General features: G+C 35.9%; 1 protein-coding gene across 1 annotated transcript; it reads right to left on the bottom strand.

Annotated features, from left to right (window-relative positions):
• Window positions 1-2,930: 2,930 nt before the first annotated feature.
• EIF3E (eukaryotic translation initiation factor 3 subunit E) lies at window positions 2,931-19,121 on the bottom strand. Its single transcript, XM_082718996.1, has 7 exons — window positions 18,883-19,121; window positions 13,422-13,536; window positions 11,868-11,985; window positions 9,585-9,627; window positions 8,384-8,488; window positions 4,171-4,296; window positions 2,931-3,400 (listed from the first exon to the last, which is right to left on the bottom strand). The coding sequence occupies exons 1-7, from the start codon at window positions 18,970-18,972 to the stop codon at window positions 3,272-3,274; spliced, it is 726 nt and encodes a 241-aa protein (XP_082575122.1). The 5' UTR covers window positions 18,973-19,121; the 3' UTR covers window positions 2,931-3,271.
• Between the last annotated feature and the right edge of the window lie 394 nt (window positions 19,122-19,515).

The following is a 19,515-nucleotide window of genomic DNA, read 5'->3' as shown; positions in this document are numbered from 1 at the left end:
AGAGCCCAGTGCAGGGCTGGATCCCACAACCCCAACACCATGACCGGACCCAAAGGCAGAGGCCCAACCCACTGAGCCACCCAGGTGCCCCGATTCCAAATACTCTAAAGCAGCTTTATTTGGCATACAGGTCGATTTATGAAGAACAAAACTGAACCCGTCTCAGCAAGACTAATTTATAAACCAGAATACCATCAGTAATTCATAATGAGAAGTATAAGTGGTAAGAGTTCTGACCCTGTAAAATTTACACATAGGAAGCCAAGAGAAGGAAGGATGCTTTAAGAGTACTTGGAATCGGGATGCCTGGGTGGCTCAGTTGGTTAAGTGACTGCCTTCAGCTCGGGTCATGATCCCAGAGTCTTGGGATCGAGTCCCACATCGGGCTCCTTGCTCAGTAGGGAGCCTGCTTTTCCCTCTGCCTCTGCCTGCCACTCTATCTGCCTGTGCCCACTCTCTCTGACAAATAAATAAATAAAATCTTAAAAAAAAAAAAAAAAGTACTTGGAATCAACTGAGTTTACTATACTAAAGACCAGAACCAAGAATTACATACCCTTTGTAGGGTATATACAGTATATACCACACACCTTTGTAGGATCTTACCTTAGTGTACAATTGTTTCTGGTTTCTTAAATTTTTCCCACTAGCTTTTACTTAATTCAACATACTATGATTTATATACCTTTTCAGATTATAAACAATTTATCATGGCATTCAGCAAATGGCAAAATATATAATAAATACAATTTAAAAACTGTATTTTCCCACAAACAGGATTTACGGAATACAAGCTCAGAATGAGGCTATAAGTACACATCAGTGAATAATGTGAATCTAGAAAATGTTAATCTACTTAAGTACCATAAAATACCTCTAGTAAAAAAAGAAATACAATGTAAAATTATAAAATTTCACCTCTTATCATTTATCCTTAAAATGGGATGCAAAGATCATGTATTGTCTTTTATCTTACCTAATGCCATGTATTTTTTTTTCTTTTTTTTGAAGAAAGAGAATCATAACTTCCAGCTACAAAAACTCCTCTGCCTATGTTTGATTTTAACATACTGGGTCATCATGTTGTTAAAATACTATTAATACTGAACTTACATTGCCATGTTAACATGAAAAATAAAACAGACTATTTCTGTTTAAGACTGCTTCTTTTTAGCAGATCCAGGGGAATATTTAGCATTTAATGCAGAGAACAGTACAAATACCATTCAAAAATGGTTCCCTGGTTCTCCATTAAAAAAATACTGGTATTTCTCAGCTGGTTGGGTATTTTTCACCCACATTACCACTAATAACTTAGTTTCTCTTCTTTTTCTTTTTTTTTTTTTTAATTTTCGTTTTTGAAGATTTTACTTATTTATTTGAGAGAGAGAGAGAGAGAGAGCATGAGAGGAGAGAGGTTAACGGGAGAAGCAGACTCCCTGCCGAGCAGGGAGCCTGATGTGGGACTCAATCCCGGGACTCCAGGATCATGACCCGAGCCAAAGGCAACTGAGCCACCCAGATGCCCCAATTTCTCTTCTTTTTCAAAGTGCTATTGATTATGTTAACTTCCTGAAGAGGTCAAATATTTTAGTCTTAAAAAATCTTACTAAAATGAACATTTAATGTACATTTATTAAAGCACATTAAAGTCACATTTATTTATATGACTCAGTTTAGAGTATCCCATCAACTTCTCTAAAAATAATGCCACAGATATTATTTCCAAGATTTTGAAAACTACAAAACAACTTAAAAACAGTTTATTCGGGTGCCTGGGTGGCTCAGTGGGTTAAAGCCCCTGCCTTAGGTTCAGGTCATGATCCCAGGGTCCTGGGATCAAGCCCCACATCAGGCTCTCTGCTCGGCAGGAAGCCTGCTTCCTCCTCTCTCTCTGCCTACTTGTGATCTCTGTCTGTCAAATAAATAAATAAAATCTTTAAAAAACCAAAACAAACAAAAAAAAAAACAGGTTATTCAATCTTCACTGATGTTTAATTCAAAAGGGTATTACACCATCTATATCTAAGCTATACCTTTATAAAGTATACATGCATTTTAGAGAAAAAACATTAAAATCATAATTTGACAGAAAATAATATGCAGAAATCAAGTGAAATGTAACAACTATATCTTCACTTAGATTAACATTTAACAAATGTACAGCTCAAGAATGTTTATACAAAGTTTATTTAGCTAACAATATAGTCAATATAAGCCATACCATGAACCAAAGGCTAGTTATTCCAATCTTGAACTATGTTTATCTAAGCACACATACAGGTCAAGAAGCTAATATTGCCCCTGTGATCTATAAAACTCAAGTAACAATCCTAGAATTTGAAGATCCGTATTTCAAGATGATTATGGATAAACTGGCAGTTATCTAAGAAGGGCAATCAAAATACTAAAGAGTCTGAAAAATTACACACTTGATAAAATCATGTATATTTAGCCTGAAGGAAGAGATAAAGAAAAATTATCTTCAATTATCTAGTGTTTCTACAAAGTTTTGTTTTCTGTTGTTCTAATCAAATAAGGAATTAGAAGATTCAAAGGCATTTCAAGCTCAAATGGAAAAATAAATTTTTAAAAATGATTTATAGCTAAAAACAGAATAGTCTAGTTCATGAAGTAGTTAATTTCTTAGCACCAAAGGTTGGATAACTGAGCAATGATATAATGGATTCTGGGATGTATACATTTCTTCCACGTAATCTCCAGAGCCCTAATTCTAAAGCTTTCATTAATATGTTAATTACCTAGAATCTTGTTAAGATGCAGATTCTTATTTAGTTCTTCTAGGGTAAGGCAGAATCATGAGATTCTACATGACGCCTATTCTGCTGGCAAAGCAAATACACTAAATAGCTCTTCAACAGACTTAAAGTACACTTTTTTCAAATAATTTACTTGAGTTACACCTAAGCTTTTTTTTTTTTTTTTAAGATTTTATTTAATTTATTTGAGAAAGAGGGAGCACAAGCAGAGGGAGTGGCAAAGGTAGGAGAAGCACGCAAGCCCCACGTGGAGCACAATCCCAGGATCCTGATATCATAACCTGAGCCAACGGCAGACGCTTAACTGAGGCACCCAGGCACCCCTCCGTGTAGGCTTTTTCAATTAACAAGCCAATCTACCATGTACAGGGGGAAGAAAGGTTGACAACAAATTCAAATGTTAGAGAGAAGTACATTTTTTAAGTTAATAAAAAAAAAAAAAATCCATGTAATTTCATATAACGAAAGCCAGAATTATGCAGTGAAGTAACTTACTGTGGCTGGTAAAGGAAGAGATCAATTATGTTATCACGCCCTTTGGGGTGGTTGAAGAAAACGAACAGAGACCAGTGGATGAGCCATGTTCGCTGCTGAAGGGACTGAAGTGGAGAACTCACAGACTAGAAGGTTAAAAAATACATGCATAGGAAATCATAATATATGAGAAAGAGGGAAGAGAATAAACATCACTGATCTCCAAATTTTAGTTAGAAATGAGAACCTTCTGGGGCATGCTCTATGGCCATTATGATCTAAGTCCTATCCCCTAGACCCTCTGCACATACCTCAACATTAGAAATTACCTCCCTGCTCTAAGAAATAGATTCAATAACGTCTGCTAAGTCATTTTTACAGAAGCCATAAATTATACTTATTTCAGAAAACATTTTAAAAGGACTGAATTAAATACTCCATAAGTAGTTTTATTAGATATAACTGTAGGTGAAAACTGTTACCTTCTACACAGGACTTTACTGAGGACCTATCATTGAGCTGGTACTAATAGAATTATGCCATTTTCACTGTACAAATAAAAAAGGTGCAGTAGCTGTAAGAGAAATGAAAACCTGAGTTCTTGTCTCTAAGAGCCAAAAGCAGTTTGACAGCTTCTTTCAGGGAAATTCAGTGAAACGAGTCAAGCTACTCACCCACTGTGATTTTTATGTCAAGTCAACAAAAGCTAATCTGGACATATTTTTCCCCTTCCTTCCTCCCTCCTTTCACCCTTCTCCTTCTTTTTTTCCATTCCTCCCTCCCCAACATCCACTTTACCAAAAAAAAAAAAAAAAAAAAAAAAAAAAAAAAAAAAAAGACACAGTGTTTTCCTTATCAGAAAGTATGAAGGGTACATAAATATTTCAGAGAATCACCCTGGAAAAATGTAACTCACATTATTATCTATGGTCTCTTTTAATCGTGTAAGGTCTTCCATAGCTGCATCCCAATTCTGCATTAAGATTTCAGAGGCCAGTTTTCCCCAGAGTGAACTCAAAGCATTTCTATCTGTTGCTGGAACCTGTTTAAGCAATCACAATTAATTAAATTCTAAATATTCTAGGAAAAAAAGATATTGTATATTTTATACCTTACATAGCCACCTAGCCTACTAAAAGACCTGTAACTTTCTACCCCAAACAGTAATTATCCAAGTCCTTATTGGATCACACTGGTTTAAACTGATTCAGTTTCCATTTAGCTCAATTTACTAAAAATATCAGCTCAGAGTGCCTGGGTGGCTCAGTCGGTTAAGCATCTGCCTTTAGTTCAGATCATGATCCCAGGGTCCTGGGACTAAGCCCCGCATCAGGCTCCTTGCTTAGCAGAAAGCCTGCTTCTCTCCCTCTCCCTCTGCCTGCCACTCCCTGTGCTTGTGTGCGTGCGCGCGCTCTCTCTCTCTCTCTCTCGCTATCTCCATCAAACAATAAAATCTTTTAAAAAAATTAAAGAAAAAAGATTTTATTTATTGGACAGAGATAGCAAGAGAGAGCACAGGCTGGCAGACTGGCAGGCAGAGGGAGAAGCAGGCTCCCCACGGAGCAGGAAGGCTGATGCAGGGTTCGATCCTCTGACCGGAGCTGAGGCAGACACTTACCTAAGCCACCCAAGTATCCCTAGAAGTTTTTTTTTTTTTAATTCATGTTTCTAAATCACAACCAATTCAAGACACATTCCAGTTTGATAGTTAAATGTGATAAATTGTATATCTGAAAATCAATATGAAACAGACATCTTTTATACCAACATTATCAAATAGGGCACATCAGACCCAAAACTTCCAAGAGTAATCATTACTAAAACTTTCTTCAGTCAAGGAAAAGTACGTTCAAATCAAATGGCATGTACTTGGAGGAGAAAAATTTTAAATTCTGAGTGAAAAGAATAACAAAAATCACACTACTAAAATATGATCACCAATAGTTCTAGCATCTTAAAATCACTTTTATTTCAAATATCTCCTGGATGAAGGGAGAGTTATATTTTTGAGTCAGACCAAAGGGATAGAGAAGGCAGATTTTAACAAAATAATTAAAAAACAGTGTTAATCCCTTTTATTTATTTTTGTAACTTTTAAAACCAAAACCTTCAAAAATCCTTACCAACTCTTCTCCACTATTTCATTCCAAATTAATTCATTTCTTAGAACACAATCAAATAGGATGCATGTAAATATTCCTTGATATATTCTAAAAGCCATCAAATTTTTAAAAAATAAAGGTACATTCTAGGGTCACACAGCTTTAATTTACACAAAACTGACCTACAATAGGTCACCTGGAGAGTCAAATTCTAATCTCAGATCATAGTTACAATGGTTCTTTCATAGCTTATGTTTCCCTAACTATAGATTTAAAAGAATAACCAACCACCAGACAAGCATTTAGAAATGAAAAAACTGGTATTACAAAAAAACCAAAGTAAATAACTAATATGTAAAACACAGACATTTTTCATCCCAAATTCAATTCAGGATTTTTAATCTTTACTATTAACAAGATTTTGAACAAATACATAGATTTTAGTGCCTATCTAAACAGAAGAAAAAGGGAAGTAAAATTATCCCTTGGTTTAAACTTAGCTTGGTTAGCCCCTATCAATACGCCAACTCCAGGCTATTCAAAAGTTTGTCACACAGATGGGACATAAATTTAAAATAAATTTCACATAATTTCTAAACACTACCCAATCACTAGATTTTAACTCTTAATGTAAAACATTGATTTTTGTGTTCAAATCATGGTAATCAATCATCCAAACAAATGCCCTTTGAATTTCAACAATGCAAAAGCTTAAAACGGAGAATTTTTTTTAAGTTAGGGAACAAAGTAGGATCTTCATATTTAAAAAAAGGAAACAAAAAAACTTCACAAACCTTTAAGTATATATACCTATCATTTGTAAACATTTTCAGACTAATTACAAAACTACACTACATAAATATAATATACTGTCAAAACTAGAATATGTTATATTTGTTAGGATAAAAGGTTTTTGTAGCAGCATAGCAAGTTTTTTAATCCCCCAAAGTTTCTGCGTACTACTCTGGCTCAAGTCCATGTCAGTACAGTTGGCTCTTCATACCAACCTGCTTTCAAGGGTGGATATGCTAGAAGAGTTTCAGTATCTGGATTTCCAGCAGTTACCTTAAGTTTCCATGTCTTAGCAAAATGGCACATTCACTCACCAACCAGCAACAATAAATTTACTGTGCTAGAACTCTAACATGACACTAAATCTTCATTCTCAAAATTCACTCCCAGCATTAACAAATGATATGAATAACCAACTCTTTTCAAGTAGCTGTAATCATATCAGGCTTCTGATTTTACAATCCTGGTTTAAGCTGTTTACATTTCCAAAGTAATCAACTTTTGCTCTCCTAAATCCTTCATAATATTCAAAGTAAAACTGATGGAATTTTATGATAAGCCACTACAAGTTTAGCATCACCGATTACCTTCAATGCACTTGCAAGCTAACCACAGCTAATCTGTAAATTAAGAATATTCAAAAATGCGAGTTAAGAGAAAATAAGTATTTTTCAAATCAAACTTTGAAATAAACTGAGAATCTTTATTTCCTTTTGAAGGAAGGATGGTAGCTTTAAAAAATGAAGTTAACTACTTTTTAAGTGTAGGAATTAGCAGTATTAATAAAACACCAATCTCTTCCCTTCCCAGATCCCCCAAAAAGGAATATTTAATTTCCAAAAAAACAACCAAAGATAGAAGCTGTAAGTCTTTTCTTTCCGGCAGGTATATGGGGCTAAATGAATAAAGGCATCAGAAAGCAGAGACAGAAGAAACAGACTCTTCCAAGATTAGAAAACCCTGTCTTGGGGCGCCTGGGTGGCTCAGTGGGTTAAGCCGCTGCCTTCGGCTCAGGTCATGATCTCAGGGTCCTGGGATCGAGTCCCACATCGGGCTCTCTGCTTAGCAGGGAGCCTGCTTCCTCCTCTCTCTCTCTCTGCCTGCCTCTCTGCCTACTTGTGATCTCTCTCTGTCAAATAAATAAAATCTTTAAAAAAAAAAAAAGAAAACCCTGTCTTTAGAGGTCATTTCCCAATATCTAGGATTAACTAGGTAAATCAGAGACTTAGGTACTTGCTGACTAACCCAAAATGAGGAACAAATTATAATTTCTCAAATAAGAAGCTAGTTAAAACAAGGGCATCTCGATAACTACAGAAGGCATCGATACAATTACCTACACAGAAGGCAGAATGAGAAAAAAATTTTTTCATTTGAAAGCCTGATTTTGGGGTGCCTGGGTGGCTCTGAGGGTTGAAGCCTTTGCCTTCAGCTCACCCAAGGTCCTGGGATGGAGCCCTGCATCAGGCTTTCTGCTCAGCAGGAAGCCTGATTCTCCCCCTCTCTCTGTCTGCTGCTCTACCTACTTGTGATCTGTCAAATAAACAAAATCTTAAAAAAAAAAAAAAAAAAGCCCAATTTTTTTTCCTTTGGCTTCATTTAATTTTCCTTTTTCCCAAACTAAAGCACTGAATCTAGGAGCTTGTCAAACAGACAAATGAAAATAACAAACAGGGTTCTTTATGGATAGAAATTTGCTCTATTATTAAAAAAAAAATCATTGAGTTTTATTTTCTAATAGCTAAGGGCAGAAATAAATGGAAAAAAGCTACTATTAAGGCATAATTTTTTTTCAAATTATCATTAGAACTTTATAGTTATTTGAAACAAACTCAGGGGATGTATATAGCCTAAGATATCTAATTAAAATTAGGAATAATGGGTTTATTAAAAAAATATTTATTAAGCATCCATAATGTGCTGCTCACTGTGCTACAGAGTAATTTAACAAACTGATCATGATAGAATTTTGCTAATGCTTATCACACAATTATACATAAAGTAATAAATTTAGCAGCTCTTACTTTCTGTATTTCAAGGACAAATTAAATCTCCCTCCAAATTCTGAGGTCCTGATACAAGCTTTCCTATTTCTATTTGTTCTTTGTTGAGGAAAGTTTTCCTCCTTTCACCAAGGATTCTTGAATATTTACGTATAGACTCAAATCTATAGACATGTTTTGACAAAACAGGAGAATCCTACAAAATCTGAGAGAAGAAAAACAATTTACTTACCAATACTCTAAAGAAGTAGAGATATTCTGCAGCTCCAGAGTAATTCCCACATTCATATTGGAATTTCGCATACCTGTAGAGTGTATCTAAATATTCCTGCCTAAACTAAAAAAAGAAAAAAAAGGCATCAGTTATATTTTTAACTCTGAGTTTTTAAATTCAAACCATTTACTCCTTTAAATATCCCCAGACATCAGATCAGTATTTTCAGTGTATCCCAAGTGTCACAAAAAAAAATAAATAAAACAAAAAGCATGACGGAACACATGAATCTTAGAACACGAATTATCAACTGACAGATTTATCATTCATAATTCTGGTCTCAAAGAGTTATGAACTGTAACAATATCTAATTTGTTGCAATGAGCATTTGAATTGCAGGGAAAGGTTGAGGTGTGAGGTTCTCAGTTAGTGACTGAGCTTAAACAACTACCAAGTGCATGAATCCCTGTAAGGGTTTGAGATTCTGTACAATAACATGTAAAAGTAAATTTCAGTTCTCTGTGAAAACTAGCCCCAAAGTACAGCAACTTTTAAAGCTAGCAATGCAAGCAAAGTAAAAGTAATGTAAGAGAAGGGCTATGAACTAGAACACTGTCAAATATACCAAACATTATATGTGGAAAACAGAAAGAATAATTTGCACAGTGATCAGCATACCTCTTATTACAGGTGTTAAATGAGAGATAAAACTTGAATGCAAGTAAAGAATTAATTATATGCAAATCCTCACACTTTAACACAAAGGAAAGGAGAGTGGAAAATGACTACAGAAGGCTGTAATAAAATTCCTTTACTGGGGATTTATGAAGACCTTGATAATATCAAGAATTACTATATTCCACAAGGCAGCCAAAATATTACCCAATTCTACCGCTCAAAACATTTCTAATTCAAATTTAGTTCTATTTTTCTTTGTTAATGCATCAGAAATATAAAACAGTACCTATTCCTTGGTTATTCTAGAAAAAATAAAAAGTTTCGAACAATTCTATGATCTAAAGTTAAATATAAGCACCTCATTTTCCCATCAGCATCAATTTTTAAAAACTCAAGTTTCAAAAACATACCAGGTCTTATATTTAATAAATTAATCTAGAAATAATACTTTTTCAAGCCTCAAACCTATCTATGCAGCACTATTTTTTAATTAGCCTATTTAAACAGCACAACTAAAGAAAATTTTTAAAATACCACTTACACCATGCTTGTCCGCCAGGTAATCAAACAGCATCCGACCATCTCTTAATTAGAAACAAAAATTATTATATTTTATAGGTCACAGAAAACAAAATAAGCATTTTTAAAGTTTATCCTATAACCTACATAAAGCCATTTAAATACCTTTAAATACCTTAATATTTAAAACACTAGAAATAAGTCTTTCAGAATAAAATAAACTACAAAATTAATCAATTATGCTTAACTTACGTATCGATGCCACATACCCTACTGTAATTATTATCTGTATCAGTGTCAACCCAATTGAACCTTTCTTAAATTGGCTTGCATAATAACTAAGATGTTTGCCAGGCAGGCTGGTAAAAGACAAAGTGATCAACAAAGACATCAAGGAACAAGTGATTGATGGGCACAGCTTACTGGGCATTTTCAAAAAAGAAAACATTCTCTTAATGCTTATCACAGAGGGAATGCTATGGCATGTTTTTTCAGAGCATAATTTTACCTGAAGATTTAGTGGGAAAGGAATATATCATCACCAAAATTACATGGATATATCATAATACTGAATATGAAATATGGATGAAATTTTAACATAAGATTTCAAAAAAACTTAACACTTGTGGATCACAGTGAGTAACTTTGTGTTACACTCCTTTTATCTTTCAGATACATAATCACTGTTGTTCCTTGGTTGACTGGGTATTTCCAGAAACGTATGAGAGGTAAAATGTTACATGTTCAGTGAAATTTAGAAACAGGAATTAGAAGGAAGAGGTTATTCCTTTGCAAGTTTTTAAAACACAATTCCATCCTTTCATTTATCTCAATGCCATGCCTATTAAACTGCAAGGAATCTTCTCTAATAACTGGTGAATAAATCTATACTCATCTTGATTCATACTGTAATCACATTAATTTCTAGTATTTAAGTGACTAGACTAAATTTAGAACTTAAATTCTAAATGCTCTGTTGTACCCTAACAGCCGGATTATTTGAGCTGTTCCTTTGTGTGCACTTACAAGTGACCTGAGGGTTTAAGCCATTATATTCTAAGTATAATAAGAAGTATAGTACACATACACATAGCTATATATTATTGCTTTGTAAGATACAGCTATCTGTGTAATAGGTATATATCTACCTGTATAGATAAAACATGGTGTTGTTAGTGATGTAGTAGATTACATTATAATATGGTATAGTAATTGTGCACTATTTGGTGTTTTGCTTAAAATTATCTGGTTAACACTTCCCTAAATCATAAATGAAAACTTGAGCTCATCTCCCTAAAAGTTTGTTTTGGTCACATATTGTATGAACTAAAGACACAACATGGCAAAAACTTCAGCAATTTCTCTAGTAAATATACTGGCAGCTAAGATTTACCACAATATTCAGTTCTAGCAGATTTTGTTTTAAAGATTCCTAATAACCCAAGGGGCTTCAATTAATGATAAACATTAAGTCAGAACCAGGCAACATGGCATTTTTTGGAAACCAAGCAATAGGTTTATTTCTAGTTAAGAGGAAGTTAAGAATAAAATAACCTTATCAGCTCCACACTACCCTCCCTTCCTGGGCTGGGCAATGAGGTTGGAAAGATACTAGAGAATGCAGCCAAGTGATAAAGTGGGCTCAGGTTTCCCTCCTGGTACTGCCCAGGCACAGGTACGTCAACCTCAGTACTACTGACACTTCTGGGCTGGATAACTCTTTGTTGGGGTAGGGTACTGTCTTATGCATTGCAGGATGGTGAGCAGCATCCCTAGCCTCTCCTTGCTGGGTGCTAGTAGCACCCCTTCAATTGGGATAAGTAAAAATGTCACCAGACATTGCCAATGTCCCGTGGAAAGAGAGGAAGAAGGCAAAACTGCTCCAGCATAATCAGATTTGGATAAATGGTAAAGAAATTAAAAATAAAATTAGTATTACTATTTATTAAGGAATTCCTGGTCCCTATACCATAAGTATAAGTGAAAACAAACAGATAAAATATCAATTAAGCCATGAATTTTATGATGGAATATTAGACAAAATTTGAATTTTTAAAATTTTTTTCAGTGTTCCAAAATTCATTGTGCACCACACCCAGTGCTCCATGCAATAGGTGCCCTCCACAATACCCACCACCAGGCTCACCCAACCCCCCACTGCCCCCCCCAAACCCTCCGTTTGTCTCTCAGAATTCACAGTCTCTCATGTTTTGTCTCCCCCTCTGATTTCCCCTCAACAATTTGAATTAACATTTGTCTTAATCCAGAAAAGAGAATTTTCAGAATTCAAATTAAGGGAGGTTACCTGGTTGACTGCATCTGCCTTGTAGTTTCTGGATCCTCAAACATCTTCACAATTGGTTCTGTTTCTGCCTGAAGCTGTTTCAGTTGTGCAACAACTGTGGTTCTTTTTTCTCTCAAAGCTAATTAAAAATGCAAAGGAGTACTCTAATGTTAAACTATACTGCTCACCATGAGGATGTCTCTGGAAAATTTTCAAGTTATTTAAATTATGCATAAATTTATTTACCCCCAATATATTCATATGCCAGCAACACCAACTCAATAAGTCTCCCAGATCCATTTTTTTTTTCTTTCTAGCAGTGCAAAGGCACATAAAGAGGGAATCTTCTTCTAACTCTTAAAGAAAACTCAGGAATATGCAGATACAGCCTGGGGGAGGGGTGTCTGCTAAGGAACCATTATCTAATTCCACATTTCAGAAGCTTCATGTTTTTATATTTGTTCTCACTGAATGTTCTCAGATGAATATTATCCCAGAGTTTCTGAACAAAGACTCAGAGGGTTTACATATGACTATAGATTTTCAATTAGGCTGAATGGAATTTAAATCCAGTCAGTAATCTCTTTTCACTATAAATCTAATTCTGTAATCTCTCAAACCCAGTTCTAGTTTCTTTTAACTGTATTATGTAGAGTCAGAGAAAACTTGCAGGTAACCTACCCTGCAGACGTGTTTTAAATTTTCACTAAGAAATAGTTAACTTTTTCATCACAAACTAAAATTTAAAGAGCTACTGTCATTTACTATAATTAAAAAAGGTGACAATATTTAGTGTAGTAATTTGTGTTATATATTAAGAAGTACTACCACAACAGAATTTCTTAAACATAAAAGGGTATCCGTGATCAAATTTTGGAAAATGTCAATTTAAACAAAGTAAATTGTATTTCTCTATTGAAAGCATTCTTAGAATTTTTTAAAACACCAGGTTCATAAGAGAAATAACACATTTTTCAAACTTACGGGAAAACTTTTTTTTTTTTTAAAGGAACATCTATTACCACAGAAAACAAGAATGTAGAAAACACCATACCAGAGTAGTTCTCCAATTTAAGTGCTGGGCCTCAGCCAACAGTTTCTGATTAAGTAGATCTGGGGGTATGACCCCTAAATTTGCATTTCTAACAAGCTCCCCAGGTGCACTGATGATCTGGTATTGGGAACAATACTTTTGAGAACCTTGGCTCTACCCAGATGATTAAAGATGAAAAGAAGTCTCTAAGGCACATAGATACTAACTGAAAAAGTTAGCAGGCCAAAACCAGCAACATTCCCAGATTATTTCTAAGAAGACAATCTGATTCATAAGCCCAATTCTGATGTTACATACTATGAACTGAACATATTTGAAAATCACGTTTTAAAGAAGTTTCATACCTTTTGTAATGAGAAAATAATATACTTTAGATGACATGTAACCTTCACGTTAACTTTCATTCACAGAACTTTTAAACATTCAAATAGTTTATTAAAGACTTTTGACTAAAGCTCTTTTATAAATCATAAAACTTTAACACATATCCTCAGTTCATGAGAGAAGCTGACAAAACTTACCATGTGGAATATCATCAGAATAAAGGTTTTTGTATACATCCATAGCAAAGTCTACCATGTTGGTATCACTAAGGAGATCCAATTTCCCTTGTAATAATTCTTTTTCATTATATATCTGCAAGAGAAAATTACGTTCTAATGAGTATGCCGAACTTCTCCCAAACAAACTGATAAACCACACCAACTCCACCGACAGGCACATGTAGTTGTTTTCTTGCCACACCAAGTAATTAGGAATCAACTAAATTTTTTTATTTTCTCACCATCTCACATCCACATGATAGGTACTCATCTCTCCTTGGGGTGGCCTTTTGTCTACCCCCATATATTTTTCACTAATTCATTTGAATCCTTTATAATCCTTCCCCATCCATACCACTAAAACAGAACTAGGACCAAATAGATACACTAGCAAACTTACGTAAATGTGAAGTTTAGGGCAATGAGCAATATGTAAGGATCCTATCCAATAGTATTCAAGGAGATAGTAACCAAAATTTAAAAAAAAAATTTTTTTTTTTTTTAAAATACGCAGTCATCAGGATAAAGCTTCAGCAAAAGATTTGCATATTAAATCCAATTTTGTCAAGGAAAGAAAAATGTAGGAAGATTCCACATTTCAAGCCTGTAAAAAGATCAAGGTCATCCAATAATACAGCCACGAGATCAAAACTGAAACTTCCAAACTCTACAAAGAACTCCAACAAATAAAATAGTAAGAAAAGAGAGAACTGAAAATAGCTATAAAATTTTAATAGCCATTTTACAAGAGTATAACCAAATAGCCAACAAACACCAAATATCTCAACTTCGTTCATTGTACAGAAAATGCAAATTAAGCCACATTAAAAGCACAAAACCAAAAAATATGGCAATACCAGTGTTGGTGTAGATTTAGAGTAACTGAACACTTACTCTTCTGGCAGAAGTACAACTGCTTTGGAAAACTGTTTTCATCTTCTAAAATCAAAAATACTTTTTGATCCAGTAATTCTGCTCCTTGATACCCAAGAGAAATGGGTGCAAATATTCAAAGGACATTTCCAAGAATGTTCATGGCAGTACTACTTGTAAGAGCCAAGTTTATAAACATTAGAATGGTTAAACTGTAATATACTCCTATAACAGATTAACATTCAGCATTCAAATCAAAGAACTACAGTTATCCTACCAACTTGGATGACTCTCACAATGTTTAATAAAGTAAGTCATACAAAGCAGTACAATGCTTAATTTCATATACATAAAATCAAAACCAGGCAAAAACAATTCTAGATCAGACACCTCCATTGGGAGGTGTGAGTAGTGACCAAGAGGGATCAGGGGAAGGTTTTTAGGATATTTGTAATGTTTCATTTATTGGTCTGGATGGTGGTCATGTAAGTGGGTTCACTTTGAAAAACGGTGCTTGTATTTGGCACTGTTCTGTATGAATGCTATATTTGATTTATTTGATTAAAAAGTTTACTTAAAAAAAAATTGAGGCCTCCTTTCAGTGTACCCTATAGAAACCTAATCTTGTGAAAACATCTTTCCCTAGCATGCCAACCTCTTCTTGCCACTCCATTAATAGCTTTTAATTTGTATTGTCTCTTATCTATATAGATTCAAAACCCTGCTCCTCAGCCATCAGATCTTACTGGCCTCTTAAAACAGTAGCTGCTTATATCACCTTCCCTAAATTCTGCCTTATACCCACACATACTCTGTAGAGGGCAGACAGTAAATATTCTAGACTTTTGAGCTAAGAGGCAAGAATCTAGGAAACTAGGGGCACCTGGGTGGTCAGTTGAGCAAATGGACTCATGGTTTCAGCTCAGGTCATTATCTCAAGGTTCTGGGATAGAGCTCCACATGGGGTTCTACACTCAACAGGGAGTCTGAGATTTTCTCTCTCCCTCTGACTCTGCCCTCCCCATGACAACTGTTCTCTTGCAAGCTCTCTCTCTAAAATAATCAAGTCTTTAAAAAAAAAACAAAAAACAAAAAAACAAGATAGTATAGGTACTATAAAAGTTTTCACAATTCCTTTTCTTTTTGAAGCAAAAAATAATGGACTAAACTTTTTTGTAAAAGAGATCTACTCATGGAAGTATGAAATTGGGGGGTGGGGTGGGAATTATTTCACTTAATCGGGGTACAAAGTTAGTGTTCTATAATTGAAACTGTTTGCAAATGTTCATCAGTTAAAAATTATTTTTAGGGGCACCTAGGTGGCTCAGTCAGTTAAACGTCTGCCTTCGGCTCAGGTCATGATCCCAGGGTCCTGGGATCAAGCTCAACATGGGGCTCTCTGCTTAGCAGGGAGCCTGCTTCTCCCTCTCCCTCTGCCTCTGCCTGCTGCTTTGCGTACTTGGGATCTTTGTTCTCTGTCAAATAAATAAAATCTTTAAAAATTAAAAAAAGAAATTATTCTTTTGACATTTCTTCCTGCTGTCATCCTCTACAAATCCAACATCCATTCTGATGATTCCTGAGAAACTCAAGTCTTAAAATTTCCCACAACTTTCCACAACTTCCATTTAGTACCTCATCTCTAAGATTTCAACTAAATTCACCATCTCTTTCACCATTACCATTAAAATGCTTCATTATACCCTCTGTTCTTTTTAATTTTTATATCCCCCTTTTTGGTTGTCATTTACTACATTAGATCCATTTTTAGCTATTTCAAAGATCTTCTCATTAGTACTATCATTGACTCCATCCATTTTCTCCAACTAAATACAATTCAATGTCTATCTTTATTTCTGGAAAAAAGTTGTCTGTCTTCTACGTTCTGGCTAGGGACGACTATGAAATGTTTCAGAAACAGGCAATAATGCTATTTAATCACATCTGTGCTTTTCTCTGCTAATAAGCAATTTCTAAATGACATGTAAGTCTACCTCCAAACATTTCTACACTACTTAAATAACCTTCCACTGCTCCTATCACTCACAGAGTGACTGTCATCAGCTCCTACAAATGTATAATTTTCAATCTCAGTTGGGCCATCCACACTTCCCAATCCTTATACTTTGGTCAGTTTTCTCAGTCCCCATTTCCATTCCTTATCTCACTCTACTCTCACACAGGATGGCCTAGCCTCCTAATGGAAAATATTCAGGAATACTCACTTTGTCCCAGAGGGCTAAGTGCTTTATATGCATTATCTCATGTAATTTTTCTAACCCCATAAGATTTGTGGCAGTATCAACACTTTACGCATGAGACAGGCTTTTTTTTTTTTTTTTAAGATTTTATTTATTTATTTGATAGAGATCAGAAGTAGGCAGAGAGGCAGAGAGAGAGAGGAGGAAGCAGGCATCCTGCGGAGCAGAGAGTCCAATGCGGGGCTCCATCCCAGGACCCTGGGATCATGACCTGAGCAGAAGGCAGAGGCCTTACTTAACCCACTGAGCCACCCAGGCGCCCAGAGACAGGCTTTCTTAAAATAAAAAACAGCTCTGAAGTAGAGATATTAAATAATCATTAAAAGTCTTCATGCCCCTCTATTTTACAGCTAAGGACACAACAGAAAACAAAACAAAGATCCTACTCTCATAGAGCTTACATTATCCAGCAAATTACAAATATATCAAATTGTTACTATTAGGAATCATGATCGCTGTCTCCATCCTAACCATCTAAAACTCAACTTAAAACCTATCCTCAAAGTCCTTTTTCCGAATAGAATCTCCAATTTTGATAGCACTCTGCCCCTACTTCTGACTTTACCCCCCCATATGTAATTATAGACCTTTATCTCCTCTAAAGGATAGGTAAGTTTTTCAGCGGTGAAATGTCTGGGTTTTATCCTGGATTTAACACAACTCCATGACAGGCCTATACTTAGTAACTGCTAAGTAAACCTGTCTTCCTCTTGGTGTATTCCAACCATTTTACCAACATTATCTACAAAGAGGCAAGTACTGAGCAGTTATTTTCCACTGATTCTCAGCTGCTCTTCATAGTTTTGGTCTTACCCTATGAAAACCTAATTTACACTCACATATTCCTTCCTGTTACGGATCTGCCTTGTAAGACAAAAGTGTAAAGAACACAGTACAAGAATATGAACTTTGGCTGATTTAGAAGCATTTCTACAAATAGCTGATAAAGGATTTCAAATATGGCATTTTTCTATTCCTTGATCTTTGGTGAATTATCCTCACATATCCAGAAAAGGAAAAAAGGCAGAATGTACTGTTTTATGCAAGCTCTAAAATACAAATATAAGTACATCCTACATAAGGAGAAATTAAAAAATAAAAACCAAAAAGAACCTCTCATGACAAAGCTTTATATTGCTTTATTTTTACATTCCTGAAATTTATTGAAAATAAACTCTGCTTGTTCCCTAATATCACAACTTTAGAATCCCGTTATGTGTTTAGAAAAGGAGCAGATAAATTTGAGGATTAAACCTGTCTAATGAACAGTTAACTTCCAGGAAGATCTGACGTTATCACAATTTAATGTTTATTTGCAGAGCTTTTCTGTTTTACTGTTGAGCCATAAATCCACTCCCCAAATTTAGAGTTCCCTAAGTAGGCTTATGTTGTACCCCATTTTCAGATACAGAATTCATTTACTTTTCTGGCCAATAATCGAGTCCCTTCAACACAGTAACATTATTATAATTACTAAAACGTGCCAACTTCCCAACAAATTCAAGGTATAACTAAGCCCAGTATTTCAAAACTTTCAGGATTTAGACGTTTTGAAATGAGGTACCAGAATCACAGGCTAATTCTAGGTATCTTGAGTAGCTAAATGAAAGTTAACCTTCATGTTACTCGAAGTCTGTATACACCGGAAAACCACTTTTAAATTAAAAAAAAAAAAAAATGTCCAGGGTTGTTGGTTTTCTTTTTCCTTTTTGGCGGGGGGAGGGGAAGTGGGTGGCGGAGGCGTCCCCATCCGACAAAATCTGGCACGCTTCTAGGAAGTGGCTACTTGCCGAAAAACCAGGAAAACTCTCTGCGAAGAATTCAACTTAATGTAAATTAAAATACTAGGTATTTCAGTGTAAGAAAATTATTCCAAAGATCGGCAAACAAAAACAAAGCCAAGCACACCCTTCCCACAGTTCTCGAAAGAGCAAACAGGATCTGTAACATTCCGATTTGCTTTTTGAAGCAAGCGTTACTGCAGGGAAGCGGCGAATGGTTGGTCAACTTGCGAGAGGAACTGACGCGGAAGTCCCTCTGGCACTGTCACCTCCAGCAGAGAAGCAGGGACCTCTTCCTCCCCTAAGTTGCCTGCTGTGCCCTCACTTCTCATCACAACCAAATTCTGCAGTGCTAATTAACTGGGACGATGCTAAATTACCGGCCGATCCTTACTCCCGAACGCAGGACCAAACTCGCGGCCGCCTCACACGTGTATCAGGCCTACGGCTATCGCCACCGCCTCTAGGCCTCGCCCCGCGCCTCATACGCTCCCACGCCTTCCTCGCGGTCAAAGTCCCCCTCACCTCTTTTACGGAGAGAAACTCGAGCAACGGAAAGACTAGGTGCCGATCCAAAAAGTGCGCGATCCGAGTTGTCAAGTCGTACTCCGCCATCTTGCCAAGTAAAAAGGGAGTCTGCCCACTAAAACTTTATTGACAGCGCCGACAAAAGAACAAACAGGTCCGTGTTGCGCAGGCGCAGTGGTTAAACAAGCCAAGGGTCAGGGGTGGGGTTCAGCCCGAAGCGCTCAGAGAAGAACGGCGCATGCGTGCGGATCCTCCCTTCCTTTGGGCAACTCTGGGATTGGGCGGAGCCGCGGGCGCAAGTTCTTCTGTTTGCAAGTTTGCCGGTTCCTACTCTCCGTCCGGCTAATAAATTTTGCAAAAATCTGACAATTGACTGCTAAGGGATAGTCGGTTACTTTGGGATGCGGCAGAAGACGAGATAACGAAGCCCCTTGCTCTCCGGAAAGTTGCGTAGAAGGAATTCTTGAGGTTTTATTTGGCTTATAGTGATCGTTTTTTAATCTTTCGTTAAATTAAGGTGGACGGGTTTTTCTAGGCGGGAAACAAGTTAAGTAATTATCGATTATGGTAAGAGCCATCATTGGGTGGGGGTGGTCGGGCTGGGCCTATTTAAATAGGGAGGGCTGGTTA

The sequence above is a fragment of the Mustela nivalis genome (genome assembly GCF_964662115.1).
Source record: "Mustela nivalis genome assembly, chromosome: 2".
In the NCBI taxonomy this organism is placed as follows: Eukaryota; Metazoa; Chordata; class Mammalia; order Carnivora; family Mustelidae; genus Mustela; species Mustela nivalis.
The sequence above is the reverse complement of the archived record's forward strand: the minus strand, read 5'-3'. Positions and strand labels throughout refer to the sequence as shown.

Excerpts from the sequence above, each read along its gene's own strand:
- EIF3E (XM_082718996.1), bottom strand. The coding sequence starts at position 18,972 with ATGGCGGAGTACGACTTGACAACTCGGATCGCGCACTTTTTGGATCGG. Across the intron at positions 9,628-11,867 it reads AGGCAGATGCAGTCAACCAG|AGATGGTCGGATGCTGTTTG; the intron begins GTAACCTCCCTT and ends TTTCTAATTAAG. Across the intron at positions 3,401-4,170 it reads AAGAGACCATAGATAATAAT|TCTGTGAGTTCTCCACTTCA; the intron begins GTGAGTTACATT and ends TTAACCTTCTAG.